At 48.4% G+C, this 18,059-nt stretch overlaps 1 protein-coding gene across 5 annotated transcripts in view; it reads left to right on the forward strand.

Annotated features, from left to right (window-relative positions):
• The window catches only part of RALGAPA2 (Ral GTPase activating protein catalytic subunit alpha 2), a 265,479-nt gene that overhangs the window by 59,398 nt on the left and 188,022 nt on the right, over positions 1–18,059 (forward strand). For all 5 annotated transcript variants that reach the window (XM_074347799.1, XM_074347798.1, XM_074347800.1 and 2 more), the window contains 5 exons: positions 1,040–1,217; positions 2,001–2,116; positions 5,629–5,767; positions 7,558–7,757; positions 14,572–14,802. In XM_074347799.1, coding sequence (XP_074203900.1) covers positions 1,040–1,217; positions 2,001–2,116; positions 5,629–5,767; positions 7,558–7,757; positions 14,572–14,802 — 864 coding nt within the window. The remainder of the gene's footprint in view (positions 1–1,039; positions 1,218–2,000; positions 2,117–5,628; positions 5,768–7,557; positions 7,758–14,571; positions 14,803–18,059) is intronic.

The raw sequence follows: 18,059 nt of genomic DNA on the forward strand, positions 1-18,059 counted from the left end.
GGGCAGCACTGTCATCACACGGGTGTCTGTCTTGGTGGGTTTGACTTCAGTGAGGAGTCAACCAGGCTGTTTCTCCCTCCCTCCCAGTCTCTCCTCCTCTTACCTTTCCTGCAGAGCCTCGGATTTGGCTTGGACCCTGGCTCTGGACGAATCAGAGATCAGGTGGCCCCTTGGTCGCCGGCATCCAGAGCTCAGGATGCCCTTCAGCTGCGTCTGACATTCCTCTCATCTCTTTTGCTTATTGGACTTCTTTTATTGACCTCTTCTTTTTAGCCGTTTAGGAATCTAAAAACGGAGGTACCTCTGTTTAGAAATTCCAGGGATGGGATGACATTGAAAGTAAGCGCCGAGGAGGGAAAGGGCACCTCTGCCCACATTGGGGTTTTCTTTCCGGGATGCTGACGACTGGGAGCCGGGTGCAGGTGCGGGAGAGGGCCATAGGGACTGGCAGGGAAGCCAGGCTGCCCTGTCCCACGGAGCCAGGTCTTCAGGGTCCTGCTCAGCGCCAGGTGTTCTGATTTTCAGGACCGTCGTACATATATGCACAATGTCATGAGACGACAAAAAGCATTTCCAAAGCGCAGGGTAGATTTCAGGGAAGATGATCTTTGCGTTGTTTTCAAGGGTTGATGATATGGGCCATCACCCGAAGGGGTGAAATACAGCTCACGGGAGATATTCTCACAGCTCTTACTGTGAGCCGGCCAGTTCAAACTCACTGACTCTCACTCCGGTGCTTTGTGGTGAACTCTGCCATCGCCCCGAATTTACAGTGAAGTCACGCGGTCCTCCCTCTACGGCGCACGGCTCAGCTAGGAACCCGTGTTGGTGCCCGGGCTCTTGGGCCCCAGGGCCCCGGCTCTCACTTTCGTGCTGGATTCGGACGTCCTTGCTTCCTGGTCGCTAAGGGAGGAACTTGGTGCAGGACTTGAGTAACGCCTCTAACTGCACTTCTCCCCTCAGAACCAGTGCCACGTTGCGCCGCACTTCCACAAAGACGTGCGCGTGTCTAATTTCGTGGCCTTTCATTTTGTTTTAGATAAGATGTGAAGGGATCAGGCTGTTTCTTCTGTGGCTCCAAGCACTTCAGACGAACTGTGCGGAGGAGCAGGTGCTGATTTTTGCCTGCCTGGTGCCTGGGTTCCCAGCCGTCGTGTCGTCCCGCGGGCCGTGTACACTGGAGACCCTGATCAACCCCAGCCCCAGTGCAGCTGACGGTGAGTGACGCCCGCCGACCCTCCAGGTGCAGAGTCCCCTTGAAGTTACGTTGAGGGATCCCCTGGTCTGTCCTCGTCCTGAACAGAAACCGTGACTTCATTGGTGGGCCCTGAAGAGGGCTTACCCCTGTTGGCGCTCACAGGGGATCCCTGCACACATTAGGATTGCCAGGGTTGGGGTCTGTTCTGTGTGACATGTGCCAGGAGAGGTTTACGGAGGGGTGGGGACAGGGCGGCAGGGAGGGGACGAGCGTTGGCAAGAGCAGAGACCCAGGGTCCGTCTGGGGCGTTCCTGTTGCTGTTAATGAGACGGGGTCTGCACCCCGAGCGCTGCTTGTCCTCGGCGCTGCGGGCTTCTCCGTGGGCGCTCAGCTCTCACCCGGCGCTCTTTGGCCAGCTGTGTGTTTTCATGCGGCCTCCGTGGGAGGACAGCAGTGGCCTCACGGGACTATTAATGGCAGTCATTTGTGCCCTGTGAGTTTTCAAGGAACTTGCCCATCAGGGCCATTGGTTCATTACTGCAGCTCACCTTGTTGCCCAATGCCAGCTGTTTGATCTTGGGCGGGCCAGAGCGGAGGGTGGAAGGGAGAAGGGTGGTCCAGTGAGCGGGTACTTCGCAGGCACCCGTCCCACGTGTCCCAGCCGCGCACTCCGCGGGCACCGGCTCGGCCTGCAGGGCGAGCAGGGCATGGATACGTGTGTTTTGATGGAGGCCGTTTTTTAAAGCCCTCTTTAAAACTCAGCTTCGCTGAAAGAACTTTCATTATCTCTCTCTCTCTGCAGCGAAGGTGCGTCCAGAAGAAATCGCCCCACTCCTGCCAGCCGTACCAGGGGGGGAGGTTGCTGAGGACCAAACATGCTTTTTCCTTCAAATACTGTTGAAATACATGGCTATCCAGGTATGAGCAAAGTCAGAGATGATTCAGTGGCCGTGTTCTCAACAGGAGAGAAAACACGTTGCCTCTCTTCTTCCTGTTCGTCCATCTTTTATGTTTCTACTTTTTCTTTGAGGTGATTTGATGTGATATTTCACTAAACAGAGAACATGTGCCAGGTCACTTCAGCAAAGACCAGGCGTACATACTGTGTGTGTGTGTGCATGTGTGTGTGTGCGTGTGTGTGTGTGTAAACTATCCAGGTCTCCATCTCTCTGTCTCCTTTGCTGTCCCTTATTTCATATTATTCACACAGAGCACCGCCCTTACAACACGTCTGCTCACCAAGTGTGTGGGAATTCTCTCCCGCCAGTAATTCCCCGTGGCCCCAGCTGAGTGTCTTGCAATGTAACTCAGTTCTGACGCATCCTTCCTGGAGGGAGCCTCAGGTGTCACGGGACAAGACTCGGTCCTGTCTGGCTGCTCCCACCCCATTCAGAGGCCAGTCGCAGGGAGTATGTCCCCAGGTTCCCCACAACTACTGTCCAACGTGGCTACAAATCAGAGGGTCCCTGTTCCCTCGTCAGGTTCAGTTAGTTTTCTAGAGCAGCTCACAGAGCTCAGGGAGGCCCTGTTTGTAAAGGGTGTGATAAAGGACAGGGCGAATAGCTGATGGAGATACATGGGGCGAGGTCCAGGAGGGCCCGAGCACAGGGTCTCCCGTCCCTGTGGCCCAGGTGTGGACCCTCCTGGTCTGGGGCTGTGTTCAGCCTGGAAGCTCCCTGAGACCCTGGCTGCTGGGATTTTTTAGGGCGCATCCTTGCGGGGGCAGGATCAGAAGTTAACCCCGCTTCCTGCCCCTCTCCTGCTCTGGTGCCTTGGGGTGGGGCGGGCAGAAGCTGCAGGCTCCAGGCTTCCAGTCGGGCTCCGTCTTTCTGGTGACCGGTCCCCATCTGGGCATCCTTCAGGGTGCCTGGTGCTCTTATCACGTAGAACATGCAAGGGTCTGTAGAAGTGGATGCTCGGACATAGAAAACAAACTGTGGTCCCCAGAGGTTTCCAGGAAAGGGGTAGGGGAGGGATAAATTAGGAGTTTGGGATTAACAGATATATACTACTGTGTATAAAATAGGTAAACAACAGGGACCTACTGTAGAGCACAGGGAGCTATGTTCAGTTTTTTTATTTTAATTTTAATTTCTTGTAATAAGCTATAATGGAAAAGAATCTGAAAAATACACATATGTATGTATACGTATAACTGAATAGCTTTGCTGTACACCTGAAACTAATGTTGTAAATCAACTACACTTCAATAAAAAATTACATCAAAAAGAAAAAAAAGAACTTACAAGAGTTTTAGGAGCTCTGTGCCAGGAATAAGGGGCAGAGACCAGTATGGATCTTTTCTGTTATCTCAGAGTGTTTACCTGCTTTGGGCTGTTTGCTGCCCCACTGCCCAGTTCTCTCTGCTAGTGAGACCGGGTGGGGGAGCAGCCGGCCCAGAGGCAGAGGGATGGTCTGGAATCCACAGAGCAGGGGGAGAGGAAGGAAGCCCACAGGATTACCTCCTCCTGCCTTCAGCCTGGGCCTGCTTTACGTCACCTGCTTCTTTCTCTTATATTTACCCGCTGAAAAGAGAACTGAAGTTGTTAGCTTACAGTTTCAGTAGGGGACTTTTGTCTCTTGGTCTCTGTTTCTGAACATTGATATGATTCAGAGAAAAGCTACTGATCCTTTCCTCCCAGCGAACACTCCATTCGTCCCCGAGCTCCTCCAGCGTCGTTCAGGCTGCGTCCTCCCCTGCACAGCCCAGGCCGTGGACGTAACAATCTCCGCCAAGTCGTTCAGGCCGCGTCCTCCCCTGCACAGCCCGGGCCGTGGATGTAACAATCTCCGCCAAGCCCACTTCCCCGCCTGACGTGCCTTGGACATGACTGTCACCTGCCTCTGCCCTGTCACTGCTGGGTCGGGGGCCCAGGATGCCGAGGGATCTGGAGTCAGGTCCAGAGCAGGACCCTCCGGTGTCTGCCGTCCTTGATCCTTCAGGCGATGTGGCAGGGACCCCTCCTTCATCAGGGCCTCTCCTACTGGGGTCCCTCCCCCAGCTTCTCTCCCCCTTTCTTTACTCCTTTCCAGTTTTCTGGAGGACTCTGCGCTTCTCTCTGCCAACCTTAGAGGTCAGTCCTTGGCTGCCCTCTCTCCCACCTTGTCCTGGGGGTGGTCCTGTGCACTGTCCTGTCCCCGATTCCTTTAGCACCCAAAGCACAGGCCCCTGAATCCTGAGAGCCCGCCCTAGATCCCCGCTGTCTCCCGTGAGCTCCCTGTGCTAGCCGCGCTAGCCCTTCCTGTGTGCATCTCAGCCCCGTCTGCTCAGAAGTGGTCGGGCATCCCCTGCGCCCTGGGACCTTGGGTGTGTCGGGGGGCTGGGGTTTCCACCGTAGACATGTCACTGGTGAGCTGTGTGACCTCGGATGTCACGTGACCCCAGGACCCCGCTAGAGGGAGGATGCCATTGACAGAGGGTGGAGGCGAAGCCCCCAGACTGTGTGCGGGGCTGTGTGTGCCTGTGTACCCACTCCCTCCATCTGCTGGGGCTTGGCCTCAGAGCAGAGTGTACCCCGTGGCTCAGCCGGGGCACATCTGACAGACGGCAGCTGCTGAGCCCCCTGCCCCCGCGTTGGCCGAAGCCCCTCACTCCCCACCTCACGTGCCGCACAGATACTACCCTGTTCCGGCTGGGCTGAGTCCTGAAGGCGGTTGGGAAGCTCTGCTTTAGAGCGCTGTGCGGTCCACCCCGTGCAGCAGGCCTTCCCCAGGGGCTCGTGTGTCCCTCTGTCGGGGAGGAACAGCGCTTCTGCTACCAGGCTGTCCTCCAGGCTTGTATGGGCCGCTCCCTGCTCTGGAGCTCACCCCGTGCGAACATGGTGCCGGGGATTTGAGGGGAAAATAGTGTCTAGAGACAGTGGAAGCTTTAAACTTAATATGCAGCGGGACTGGCCGGCCTGCTTTGCTGTGGCCTGTGGGCTGCTTTTAACGCCCTTCCCAAGATTCTGCAGCTTTGCATTTTGGTGATGATTTTGCATGTAGGTAACATGGGATGAAATCCTTGCAAGAGATGCTTTCTTTAATTCCTGTTTATTATAAGGGGCCTCTTTTGAGTTAAAATAAAGAAGTACCTAATTACATCTCACTAAACATTGTAAAGGCAAAGAACATGAAGTGATTACCAAGGATGTGTAGAAATAAAAGTGGGCGTGGTACGTAGCAGAGCAAGTCTGAAAGGATGTGACATCATTGTGTGACTTTTTTCCCTTGCTCGTCCAGTAAAAATGCTGTTTTAAATGTAGTTACTGTTTTGTTCTGAAGTATTCATTCTTATCATCTTCCGAGTTTAAAATATTACAAGATCGTCCACGTGATTTACCGGGCTGTTGCTTGGGGTGGGGACTTCCACGGCGCAGCAGCGCTTCGGTTGAGTGGCCATCAGTCTGCAGTGTGAATGGACGTGTGCCCTTTCCCCGTGTCGTCCGCAGGCCGCCAGCCTGGAGTGGAAGAACAAGGAGAATCAGGAAACTGGGTTTAAATTTCTCTTCACGTTGTTTCGAAAGTATTATCTTCCCCATTTGTTTCCGTCGTTTACGAGGCTGACGAACGTCTACAAGCCTGTGCTCGGTGAGTGCTGACCGGTCCCCGGGAGGCCGTCCCGCCCCCGCCAGGTGACCTTCTATTATTTTTAAGTAAAATAATCCTTGTTTCTCATATTTAGTGGTAACTTTATTGTAAGAGGTTTAAAGTTTCTCAGTAAATGATTTTAGCTATTTGTTCAGACTAAGATTTACCACAGCTCACAGCAGTAGCAGGGAACCTGTGGCTCTTGCACTCAGAAATAATTTGGTATGTATCATGATACTTTTGGTGTGATTACACTTAATGAATTTTTTAATGTAAAAACAAGCCGAATTCCTTACAGTATCCTCTTAGAGGGAGTGGGGTGTGGTGACCCCAGACCTTACTCAGTGGTGAGGTTGGCCAGCCCAGGCCGCATGGCTGCACACAGTTTGCTTTTTTAAAAATATTGGATCTTTCATTCAGCAGGTAGTGCTGCCAGCTGCCGGCAGAGGGACAGAGATTCGGGTGATTGGGGAATCTCGGGGCAGGAAGCCCCAAGGGATAGGAGATGCAAGGGGATTTCTCACTGAGCTTCTAGAGTTTTCCTTCTGTAAGGAGTGGGGACTCACAGGACAGAAGCATCTCCGGTGGTGATGGGGGCAGCCAATCTTCCTCTCTGTTATTTTAAAAAGGGTGAAATTTGTTCAGATGAATAATCAAGAGCAGTTCTGGCGGGGGAAGGGTCACAGCAGACGCGGCTCCACCCGGGGAACGTGGACAGCGGGGTCAGGTGTCTGTGGGTGTTTCCGTGTGTCCACACCCTCGGGAAAGGGGAGGGCAGCTGCAGCTTGGTTCATTTAGAAAGTTCTCGACGTCCTGACCATTCACGGTGCTGGGATATGTATTCTGTTAGCTATATTTATTTGGGCATTTTTTTCAAAAACTGTTTCTGATCTTCTCAGTAGTCCATATATGCATTGTAGAAAATATGATGTATTGTGAATATCCATGGAATAAAAGTGTTTTGCTGAGAACTTTTCTGCCTCATGCAGGTGCCTTCAGGTGTACAAAGATTGGTGAGAGTCGAGCTCACAGCAAGTAACATCTCAGATTCCATACCATGTAATTTTTGTATTGACCATGGGATTTAAAGAATGAGAAAAGGACTTATTTTTATTTCTTTAAAAATGGTGGTATCTGATATCTCAAAGATGAAACATGACTTTATGAATTCTTTTAGACATAAAGTAGACTATACTAATTCCCTTTCTTTCTTTCTTTCTTTCTTTAATGGCAGTACTGGGGATTGAACCCGGGACCTTGTGCGTGTTAAGCATATGCTCTACCACTGAGCTATACCCTCCCCCCAATTTCTGTTTCTTTGGATTCATTTAGAGGGAAAAGTTTATAAAACTAAAGATCATTGGATTTGATTAGCATGGTGTTGGATGTTAAAATACCTACTATGATTTTTAGAAGTCTGTATATGCTTTTACTTTTGTTCCAGTCGTAAGATTAAATTAGTTATAACTTATGCGAAAAGGTTTTCACTGTTATAATCTCATATAATTTCTCAAATGTGTTGAAAAGAGTTACTACCTTTGTTTTTCCACAGCCGTGCGCTGTAGTTGTGTGTAAACGACAGCAGCCACCACTCTGTGTTGGTCAGGTTGCAGGGCGGAATCGGAAACAGGCCTACCAGAGGTGCTGTTTTAATCATTTCTGGTTCTTTAATCTCAGCTGTTATTTAAACCACCAAACAGGTGTCCATCTAATTAGAAACGGAAGCGTTTGTGGGGCTGACATAACACTGAGATTCACTGACCGAATCGGTCGGTCTTGTTTTCCCGCAGACATCCCGCACTCCAGGCCGAAGCCGGTGTACGTCATGACAACTCGAGACAATGAAAACATTTACAGCACGAACGTCCCGTACATGGCAGCTCGAGTTGTTTTTATTAAGTGGATTGTAACTTTCTTTCTGGAAAAAAAGTATCTAACGGGCACACAAAACACTAAAAATGGAGCCGATGTCCTGCCTAAAATCATCCAGGTAAGGCACCCATCGCTTTCTCTTTTCACACTGGTGTCGTGACAGACGTGGACAGGTGCCAAGGTAGCTGTCCGTCAAGGTCACTGGCTCTCACAGATTGTTGGCTACGGGGCCTCGAGTTTATTGGCTCACCCGCCTGCCATGCTGGGCCTCAGAGGGAGCTGTGCGTGCGTCACGAGCACTCACTGTGCTCCGTGGGCATTGTCCAGGCAATCTTGGTGGCGAAGGAGGCATTCTGGAAGATGCTGCTGAGTGCCCTCCTGGCTCCCTCGCATCTTTCCTCCTTCCCTCAAGTCCCAGTGACCTCTGAGCAGAAGACCCAGGGCCTCTTGCCCCAGGAAGGGCCTCAGGAATTGTGAGGTGGTCCCTGGAGAGGACCTGTGAGACCACCAGGTGTCCCTGGGATCTCAGGGGCAGAGAGGGCTGGCAGCTCAGGATTTCGGGTGATTGTTGAGCTGTGAACGGGCCCCTGGAAGAGGAGGCCGCCTCTTCCCGAGGCGTTGGGTGAGGACCTCTTCTCACATGGAGCCACAGGGCCACTCGCTCTTGATGGCCTTGGTCACACACACATGCGGTCTCCCGGTGGGCTGCGTAGCTTCTAGCCTTTGTGTGAGGAGAGCAGGACCACTCGTGGCAGGCAGAGCGGCCACTTCATGGAGGAGTCACGATTTCATTTGCTTTTTAATTGGCCCCAAGAACAGAGCCAGAAAGTGTAGTCCATTTAGTGCAGGTTGGCCAGTGCGCTGGAGGTGCCAGAAGTGTGGCCTCTGCCCGAGCTCACGGTGTGCTCGCCTGGGGGCTGAGTACCCCGATGCGGGAGCACTGAGCAGGCCCAGAGCCCGGGCCCCGCTGGCCGGCACCGACCGAAAGCCAGGAGGAGCTTGTTTCCTAAGACAACCGAGAGAGGCAGGATGCCAGGAGGATAAGAGAAGACTCTCTGCAAGAAAGTGTTTTTTTTAAGAAAAAACTTAAATTTCTGAATTTAAAATTTTAATTGGGTAAACCCGAAATGGTAATAGTCACTGCTGAGAACAAAATTGGTCTTCTGAAGCAATACCGCACAACACTGGTTAAAAAAAATCAGAGCTGGAAGTCAGAAATGAGTAGTAAGAGCTGGGGACAGGTGCAGACCCACCTTGCAGATACTGTGAGGGCAGAAGGAGGAAAAAGTGAGAGGTAATGACTGAGCTGAGAGTAAGGAAAGTATACCTGAGCTGGGAAAAGTCATGCCTTAGACCGGAAAGGCCCTCAAGTCCCAGGAAGAATTCGTGAAACAGACGCCGACCTTAACAGACATTTGACTTTCAGGGATGAAGAAAAAAATGATAGAGACTTCCAAACAGAAACCACAGTTATTCCGAAGGAATGAGACAGATATTAGCACTGAATATCTAATCTAATCTGCAACCCTGGAAGCTAGAACTCGTCTGTCCGTCTGTCTCTTTCTCAGAACCTCACTTCATGTCACGTACAAAGCACATGTCACATTGATTTAGGGCCTAAGTTGATTTAAGGTCTAAATATAAAAACCAAGTGCTCGAGAACTTGGGGAAAGTCTGGGGGAATGTGTAACTGTGGGAAGTAGTAGGTCGCCTTTGTAGGGATAAGGCCCACAAACCACAGAAGAAAGGAGGTTCGACTTTATTTTTAAAAATAGAATAAGATTTATATGTCAAAAGATAACATAAAGCCAGGCCCAAGCAATAGACTGTGAGAAGCATCTGTAACATCATGGCTGTTGGGGGAGTTCGTATCTCTGCTATATAAAGAGCATCTACAGTCAATAAGAAGACAGCCTAATTGGAAAATGGACAAAGAGGTGAAAGGCAGTTCACTGAAGAGGAAATAAAACTGACTCTGAATTCACCAGCACTCAGGGAAACACAGTTAGTTCTGAGCCATGATGAGAGATCTTTATTCACCATCAGGTAGACAAAAAAAAAATCCTCAGGCAGACAAACATTAGTAGGAAATCATGTATTAGAAACCCAGTCACTCTGATAAATTTATTGTTGCATCTTAATGTGGCTGTGCACACAGGCAGTTCCAAATGTCTTCATAGAAAAGATGTAACTTTTTCCTGCCTCATTTCAAAATTTCAGAAAACCATCACCTGCATTTATTGAAAATAAGTCGCTGATTCTTGAAAAATACGTTGGATGACTAGAAGTAGCAGAACAGCAAACTGAGCACTGCGGCAAGGTGCTTATTTTTTCCTGGCTCTTCGCCCTCGTGAGCCCTCTCCCTTCGTTAGCTCGCTCTTCCGGTGTTGTTAAGGGTCTGACCTCTTGAACCAGCTGGGAGGATTTTATTATCCAAATGGAAAAAAAACCAACCCAGAACTCAAACTGTCTTAACATAAAAGACGTATTTTCATCTCATGGGAGCTGAGGGCGTGGCTCCCCGCTCGGGCCCCTCTCCCCTCCGCTGCCCTTTTCTCACGGGGCCCCTTTGTCTTCTGCTTCCCTGCTGGTTGCCGTGATGCCCGCGGCTGGACGCCGCTTTCCCCGTTCAAATTCAGAGACAGTCCAGAAATATAAAGCCTGTCCCCTTTGTCTGAGTGGAACAATATAGGTTACCCGCCCACTCCTGGAACCATGCCTAGGCACGGAGTGGCTCAGATCTGGATGTGTTAACAGCCAGGAGGGCGGAGGCTGATTCCACGAAACAGACGCCCCCCCACTGGGGTAGGCGTGCCTCCGGGCAGGTGTGTGCCCACAAGGAGATGCAGCACGGGTTCTGTGCGGGGAGCGGAGGTGGGGCGGACAGCCGTCCAGGCCACTGCAGCAGCCCCTGCAGACGGGTCGCACTCCTCACAGCAGGTGGTCACGTTAGTTTCCTGTTGCCGCAGTAGCTAACTTCGCAGATTTATTATCCTAAGGGTCTGGGACTCACAACTCCAAACTCAGCCTCAGTGGGCTAACATCAAGGTGTTGGCAGGTTAGTGCTCCGTCCGGAGGCTCTGGAGGAGGGTCTGCGTCATCACCTCATCCGGCTTCCAGAGGCCGCCTGCGTGCCTGGCTCTGGGCCCCTCAGCACATCCCCTGTCCTCCCTCCGCCTCCATCTTCACATCGCCTTCTCGATGTCTGATCCTCCTGCCTCCTCGTGGGCCCTTGTGATGACCATGGGACCACTCGGGCACCCCAGGACACTCTCCCCCTCCACATCCTCAGTCTTACCTGTGAAGTCCCTTTTGCCACGTAAGGCAGCATATTCGAAGGTTCCAAGGATGAGGGCCTGGACACCTTGCAGGGTGGTGGTCGGCATTCAGCCGGCCAGTCGTCCCCTGTGTCCCCTTCTCTGCCTCACAGCTGTTTTCCACCTCCTCTCACACGTGTCTGCCGTGTTCCACACCTCACACTGTACGTGAGGAAAAGCAGCTCAAACAACTGAATACTAAATTTTGGAAATGGAGTTGCAGGAATAAAGGCACATATAATTATATTTTTCTCCTGAAAGTTTTTGTTTGGAATTTGAAATTTAATGTAATTTTACCGGTGTCGAGTGAACATCACTGTCAGCGTCAGGTGATGCAGAATCTCTTTGCAAAGAATGTAGTGCTCTTATAAAGGCCCTTTCAAGCAGTATTTTAAATGCTACTTCCAAGCAGAGTTCATACTTTTGCCACTGTTACTGTGTTCAGGTTATTTATGAGATTTTTTGTGTATGTCTTTTTCCAAAGTGAACTTACTTCCTTTTGATCTAGAACGAATCCATTTGACAGTATTTTTCACCAGGAAAGAAAGGAATTAATGCATCTTCCAGACTGAGCTCACCAGCCCCTCGGAGAATCTGGTTTGACAGATGTTCCTTTTGGTGGCATCACTCACGGGAGGGTGAAAATACTGTAGCCTGTGCGTCCTGTACCACGTTGGCAACACTGATGGCAAATCCCCCTTTCAGATCTGAAGGTTCTCGATGCATCATTTCAGCTGAAAATGTCCTCAGTGAGCTATTATTTACTTCTTGGTAATTCATTTTTGTGTGAGATAGAAGTACTTTAGCATGCACGGGAGAAAGCAGAGTGGTGGTGGTAAAATCTCAGCAGCAACTTTTTGTTTTATTATTGGTTTTGTATGCACATCAATTAAACATTATCACCCAAAGAAGTCCATGAGAGAATGAAAAATGGTTTGAGATGCCAAGAACAGTTAATCACACTTATTGATATGATACCTCTTTAGTTATGTTGTTCAAGTACCACTTTTAATTCTGAACCAGATCCGTCAATAATGATTCACAGGCTGTGGGTTTCCTGAAGTTGCTGAACAGTTATAAGAAAACGACTCATGCAAAGTGACACCCCTGCGGGGGTTTGCGTGTGACACACCACCTGTCTGCTGCCTGCCGCCCCAGGGCTCTGCATGCTCCTTGAGCTCTAGGCTGTCCCCAACCACGTAGGCAAACTGCAAAGGAGAATTGAGTGATGCTGGGCACCACCAGCAGAGTGACAGCTGCATCCTCTTGTTTCACGCGTGCTTGCTGGATGTCCTCATCCGGCCTGACCCTGCGTGTGCGCAGGTCTCAGTGTGAGCCGCGGGCTGAGAGGAAACCGGGGTCGCCAGGGGAAGGGCTAAGTGACAGCCTACGCTGTGTATTTCCTGAGCCCTGGCAGCGCCCGCCTGGTTCAAGCAGGTATGTCTGTTTCACTGACTAAACGTCCGTCAGATGCCAAAAAGGAAAAATCACCTTTGCCTTTTCCCCCCAAAATCAACTAATACTAAGTAATAATTGAGAATTCCAGCTTGACTGTGGCAGATGGAAGGGGGCCTCTCTCTCTGTAGTTAACATGTATTCGTGTTCTGACTGTTGATCTTTATAAAAGAGGCAAGAAATGAGTAGACTTGAATTACCAGTTTGTTTTCACTCTCATCACTTACTATAATTATAAATGTCTGTTAAAACACACAAATGTTTTGGAAAGCAGCCTTTTGCTGATGTGGACTGGAGGAGGCTAAGCAAAGCGCCGTTTTATCAGGAGAAACAGTTTTCAGTTGATGGCATGGTGGGAAATTCATCTGTGTTGTCATTATGTTCTATTTGGATAACAGCTCATTTTTAGAAATAACTTTGTGCCGTTAAACATAATTCTTCATGTACGTTATTTTAGTAATCTAACCGCTGTGTTATCTTAGTTACTTTCTAATGACCTCAGAGCATAGTGGCTTAAAACAACAACCCTTTAATCTTACTATGTGTTTCACTTTTTGGGTCAGGAATTTGGGTGAGATTTGGTTGTATAGTTCTTATGCTCCATTCACTGAGGTCAAGGGGTGGTGGTCTTCCGCTGGTGGCTGGTTGACCTGGAGGGTCCAGGATGACTTCATTCACGTGCCTGGTACTCGGCTGGGCCCAGCCGGACCTCCCTTTCCACGTAGTCCCTCCAGCAAGGCCGTTGGACGTCTTCCCTGGCTGTTCAGGGCTCCAGGCACCAATGTCCCCAGAGATGCAAAGTGGCAGCGGTCAGCCTCCTGGGCCTGCACCTCGAACTGGCACAGGCGCCTTCCACCCCTCCTTTCTCCTGGTTATCACAGTCCCCTCAGCCACGGGGGGAGAGGGAGAGGATCCAGACCTCACCCAGACCTCACGGAAGGAGGGCCAAAGAAGCTGTGGCCATGTTTAATCTGCCACCTAAGTTCGTATGTCCTTTGTTTTTGGCCTGTGGGGAAAATGAGAGTTACTGATCAAAAAGTCACAGGTTACAGAGCCGTCAAGGACATTGGACTAAATCTCACCTCCCTGCTTTACAGGTTAAAAATATGTATGTATCAGTAAAAAGGAGTAAACTTTATTTTTCTATGGAGGATACTTGATCCATCAAAAAGATGAAATAATTTCCCGAGGGAAACTCATTGCACAGGGTGACAGTGCCTTGATACGCCACTCAGGCCTCACTGCCCAGGCATGAAGAGAAAATTACTCTAAGTGTAATTTTCTATTAATTTTCTCTAGAAATTATTACTTGGATATCTGCTTTGCTTTCAAGCTGTCCTTGGTAGTTACTCAAATTATTATTTTGTGCTACTCATATCTTGTCACTTCTTGTAAAAAGTATTCCCAGTGGGTAGAATTTTAGCAGTATTTGGGCTGTATATTTTTGACACTTAAAAGTAATTTACAAGGATGAAGCGAAATTATATGTGTGTTATGTTTGGAGGAAATCTTTAGTTCTAGGGGGAATGAGCAAAAATCAGTTTAAACCTTGTGAGTCATTACACGGATTATTTCATTGTCCTCCTGAAATCTCTAAATAAAAGTTTTGTAAATATTTTAAAGTTCGATCTGAGATTCTGAATTTGAAATTCAGATCAAGGTTTTTTTTCCTCAGAAAAATACTCTTTAAAGGTATCGACACTCCTCCAATCAAAGTGTCACTTACTTGTATGAATCAGATGATGCTTCCAACACCGCAGCTGCAAAAAGTCCACAGAGAATTTTCAGATCTCTGTGAACACAGAGGAAGGACTGAAGGGCGGAGCCCAAAGGGGATGATGAGATAGGTTTATTTGCACAGTAATTTATTCTGTGATTCTACAGCTATCAACCAAACTGTTTAGGTTTGGATAAATTTCACAGCTTCTGTCCCTGCAATGGCGTGGCAGCTTTTCCGCTAGGATAACAGAGTTGGGAAGGGGTTAGTTGGTGAATCAGAGAATCAGTCAGTCCGGCCCCGAGCCCCTGTGCTTGGAGCGGTTTTCAGTTGTCACGTGGATGGTGGCCGGAGCCCTTTCACGTAAGGCGGGTCTCCAGCTTGGCCAGGTGGCCTGGGGTGTCGGAGAGGATCACTCAGAGGTGGCGGTGACTTTCTTCCAGACCGTCGGGGGTGGAGCTGGGGCGCAGGAGAGGACACCGGAGCTGGACGGCGGCGGGGCGGCCGAGCAGGACAGAGGCCCTTCCAACAGCAGCACCCTGTCCGACCGCAGGCGCAGCAGCGGCAGCCTCTGCAGCGTCGACGAGGAGCACCGGCCGGTGTACGAGATGGTGCAGCGCATCCTCCTGTCCACGCGCGGCTACGTCAACTTCGTGAACGAGGTGTTTCGCCAGGTGAGCGCATGCGCGCGCGTGTGACCGTGAAATCCGAGAGGCTTTTGTTCCTCTCCTTTCGCTCAGAATACTGCAAGAGATACAATGGACAAGCTGGCCTAATTGCAGGACTCAGTAGTGACCCCTCTAATCCCACTTTTAATCATCGTGCGCATTCTCAGCGCAGAGTTCAGATGTGCGTGCGCGCAGCAGAGCGCAGTGCACGAGGCCCGTCGGGGTCCCCTCGGGAGCCGTGGGAACAAGTGCGGGTGAGGCGGCTCGCGGCGGGTCTGACGGAGCGGTCACCCCAGGCGGGATGGGCCAGCGCGCTGAAGGCAGTGGATGCAGACAGTAACTGGGATGGGGGTGAGGTTTGGTGAGATTCCCGGCAGCCTCGGTGCTGCTCCCTCCGGCCCGGGATGCGCGGTGGAGGAGATCTTCCGCAGGGCGGTGCTGGTCCCTGGCTCCATCCCCCAGAAACCCGTCTCCTAGCTGGTGTTTTTTTACAGACTGCCTCGCGTGACCAGTTTGTTGGTCATGAAATAAACTTAGTTGGTCAAAACCAGCATTTTTTAAAATTAGTGAAATAAAGTAAAATAGAGTAGACCAAAAAATTTAACAGTGCAGTACATGTTGTAAGAATTAATATTTCTTTGTGAAACTTACAATTTTTTTTATGTCTGCTATGTATACAAATGCATATATCCTTCTGGAAAATGACTTACTTAGGTTGTGATCTGAAAGGAAGTGTTGCTTTAAATTAGATTGTTTTGTTTTTTGGTTGGTTCTGTTTTAAAGAACAATTTTTTTTTAAGCAATCGTTTTATTTATTTATTTACTTACTTACTTACTTACGTGCTTAATTATTTGGAGAGGGAGGTGATTAGGTTTGTTTGTTTATTTTTGGAGGAGGTACTGGGGGCTGAACCCAGGACCTTGTGCGTGCTAAGCATGCCCTCTACCACTTGAGCTATACCCTCCCGGCAAGAACAACTTTATTTCTCTCTTGAAAGAAGAGATGAATGTTCATTAGATAAGGCAGTCTCTCTCTCTCTCTATATATATATATATAATTATAGAGGAGAAGCAAGAACCAGTTCACCCAAAACAATACCATGCCATGTAAGTAACAGCTGTAAGTGTTAGAAGAGCATCATTCTAGGTGTTTCTCTAAGTGTATATATGACTGCCGGCCTGAGAGCATGAGAAACAAGCCGAGAGGATGCAAGTAAGACAGGATGTAAACAGACAGGAAGCAGCCTGGTGGACAGATAGAAAGAAGGACTTACAGATGAGCTAAGAGATACCAACAAACTGGCAGGCAGGCATAGAAGAACAGACAGGTAGGGGCAGGCCAGCCAGCAGAGGTGGAACTATGTGGACAGGTGTAGCTGGACAGGTGGGTAGGCACAGAAAGACAGGCAGACAGAGATGGGAACTTGGCAGTGGGGGGATGGAGAGGCAGGCAGGTAGCCATGGACAGAGACAGGTGGGACCAGACAGAGGCTGATGGAGTTAAGGTGGGGGCCACAACAGGTGTGTGGAAGCGGTGGGGGTGGGATGGGGGACCACAGAACAGCTTTATGACAATAGAATTTTTAATTATTAATCAATCTTTAATGTAGTTTTACTGAACAGTTCTCAATTTTATTTTTACCTGAATTTAACCGAAGAAAAGAAAGCAAAACTGAAGGAGTTGTTGAAATTCCAGTAAATATTCCTTTACCACAAGAGATATTAATTGCTAAAAGATTTGGCCATGGTAAAAAGATTATAATAACGTTAAGGTGTTGGAATCACTTTTTAACTGCATGTTGTAATTTTAGATAACATTTGATTTCTTGTGATGATATGTAAAGAAATAAGCAGCCTTGTATTTTTTTCAGCCTCTTCTCCCTGTCTGCTGATTTCATTGTTATAAATTTAAATTTAAATTATAAATTTACCCTCATTTTCAGTCGGTTTGGAATCCTAATGTGCAGAGGTATTTAGTCTTGGTTCTGCATTTAGACAGGTTCATCCCTCCCAGTGTCCACAGCCCTGAAATACTTGCTTTGGTTGACTTCCTGTTTGGTCTTATTTTATCACTGAGTGGTGTTTTCAAGAAGATGTCTTGGAAACTTTATTCTCTGAATCCTTTTGTGATAGGAAAGGTTTTCCATTTGCCTTTGCGCATGGCCAGTAGTTTAGCTGGGTATAATAATTCCAGATTACTCTTTCTTCCACTTAGGAATTGATAAATCCAAATTTGTCTAGACAGACAATCAGAAGTTGCAGGGAAGCCTCACGAGGACTTCAGTTATACAATTGAGACTTTAGAATGAATATGTTTGACATGTTTAAAGAAATAAAAGACAAGCTTGAGGGGGGAGGGTATAGCTAAAGTGGTAGAGCTTGTGCTTAGCATTCATGAGATCTTGGGTTCAATCCCTAGTAGCCACTCTAAAAATAAATAAATAAAATAAATTACCCTCCCCACCCACAAAAAAGACACGCTTGAAAATGTTTGCAGGAAATAAGAAGCTATAGCAGATGACTAAGCAGCTTTGAATAGGAAGAAAATAGAACTTCTAGAGATGAAAAAATGTAATAATTGAAATACTAAAGGAAATCCTCAGTGGGTAAGTTTAATAGCAGATTAAATACAGCTGAAAAGAGAATACATTGGATGACAGGTCAGAAGAAATTATCCTGAATCCAGCTCTGAGAGACAGAGGTGAAGGGCGTGAGAGGCTGAGGTGGGGAGGTCAGCTAGCACGTCTGATGCATATGTTCAGCATTGAAGTACAGCCAGTTACAATGTGTCAATTTCTGGTTACAGCACAATGTCCCAGTCATGCATATACATACATATATTCATTTTCATATTCTTTTTCATGAAAGGTTATTAAAAGATGCTGAATATAGTTCCCTGGCTGTACAGAAGAAATTTTTTAAATCTATTTTTATGTATAGTGGCTAATATTTGCAAATCTCAAACTGCAAAATTTATCCCTCCTTATCCCTTTTCCCCTGTAAACAAAAGATTGTGTACTGTGTCTGTGAGTCTGTTTCTGTTTTGTAAATGAGTTCATTTAGTGTCCTCTTTTTTCCTCTGTTTTTATTATAAATTTCTCTCAATTACTGAAAGTGTCCTGCTATGACTGGGGCTTTGTCTATATTTCTCCCCAAAGTCTATCAGTGTTTGCTATAAACTGATTAGGAATGAAAATGCATACTGAGAGAGTAAAAGTTGAAGTTGATACTAGATTTTAAGTGAGGGATGAATATTGTTAACC

Source organism: Camelus bactrianus, chromosome 19 (assembly GCF_048773025.1).
Source record: "Camelus bactrianus isolate YW-2024 breed Bactrian camel chromosome 19, ASM4877302v1, whole genome shotgun sequence".
In the NCBI taxonomy this organism is placed as follows: domain Eukaryota; kingdom Metazoa; phylum Chordata; class Mammalia; order Artiodactyla; family Camelidae; genus Camelus; species Camelus bactrianus.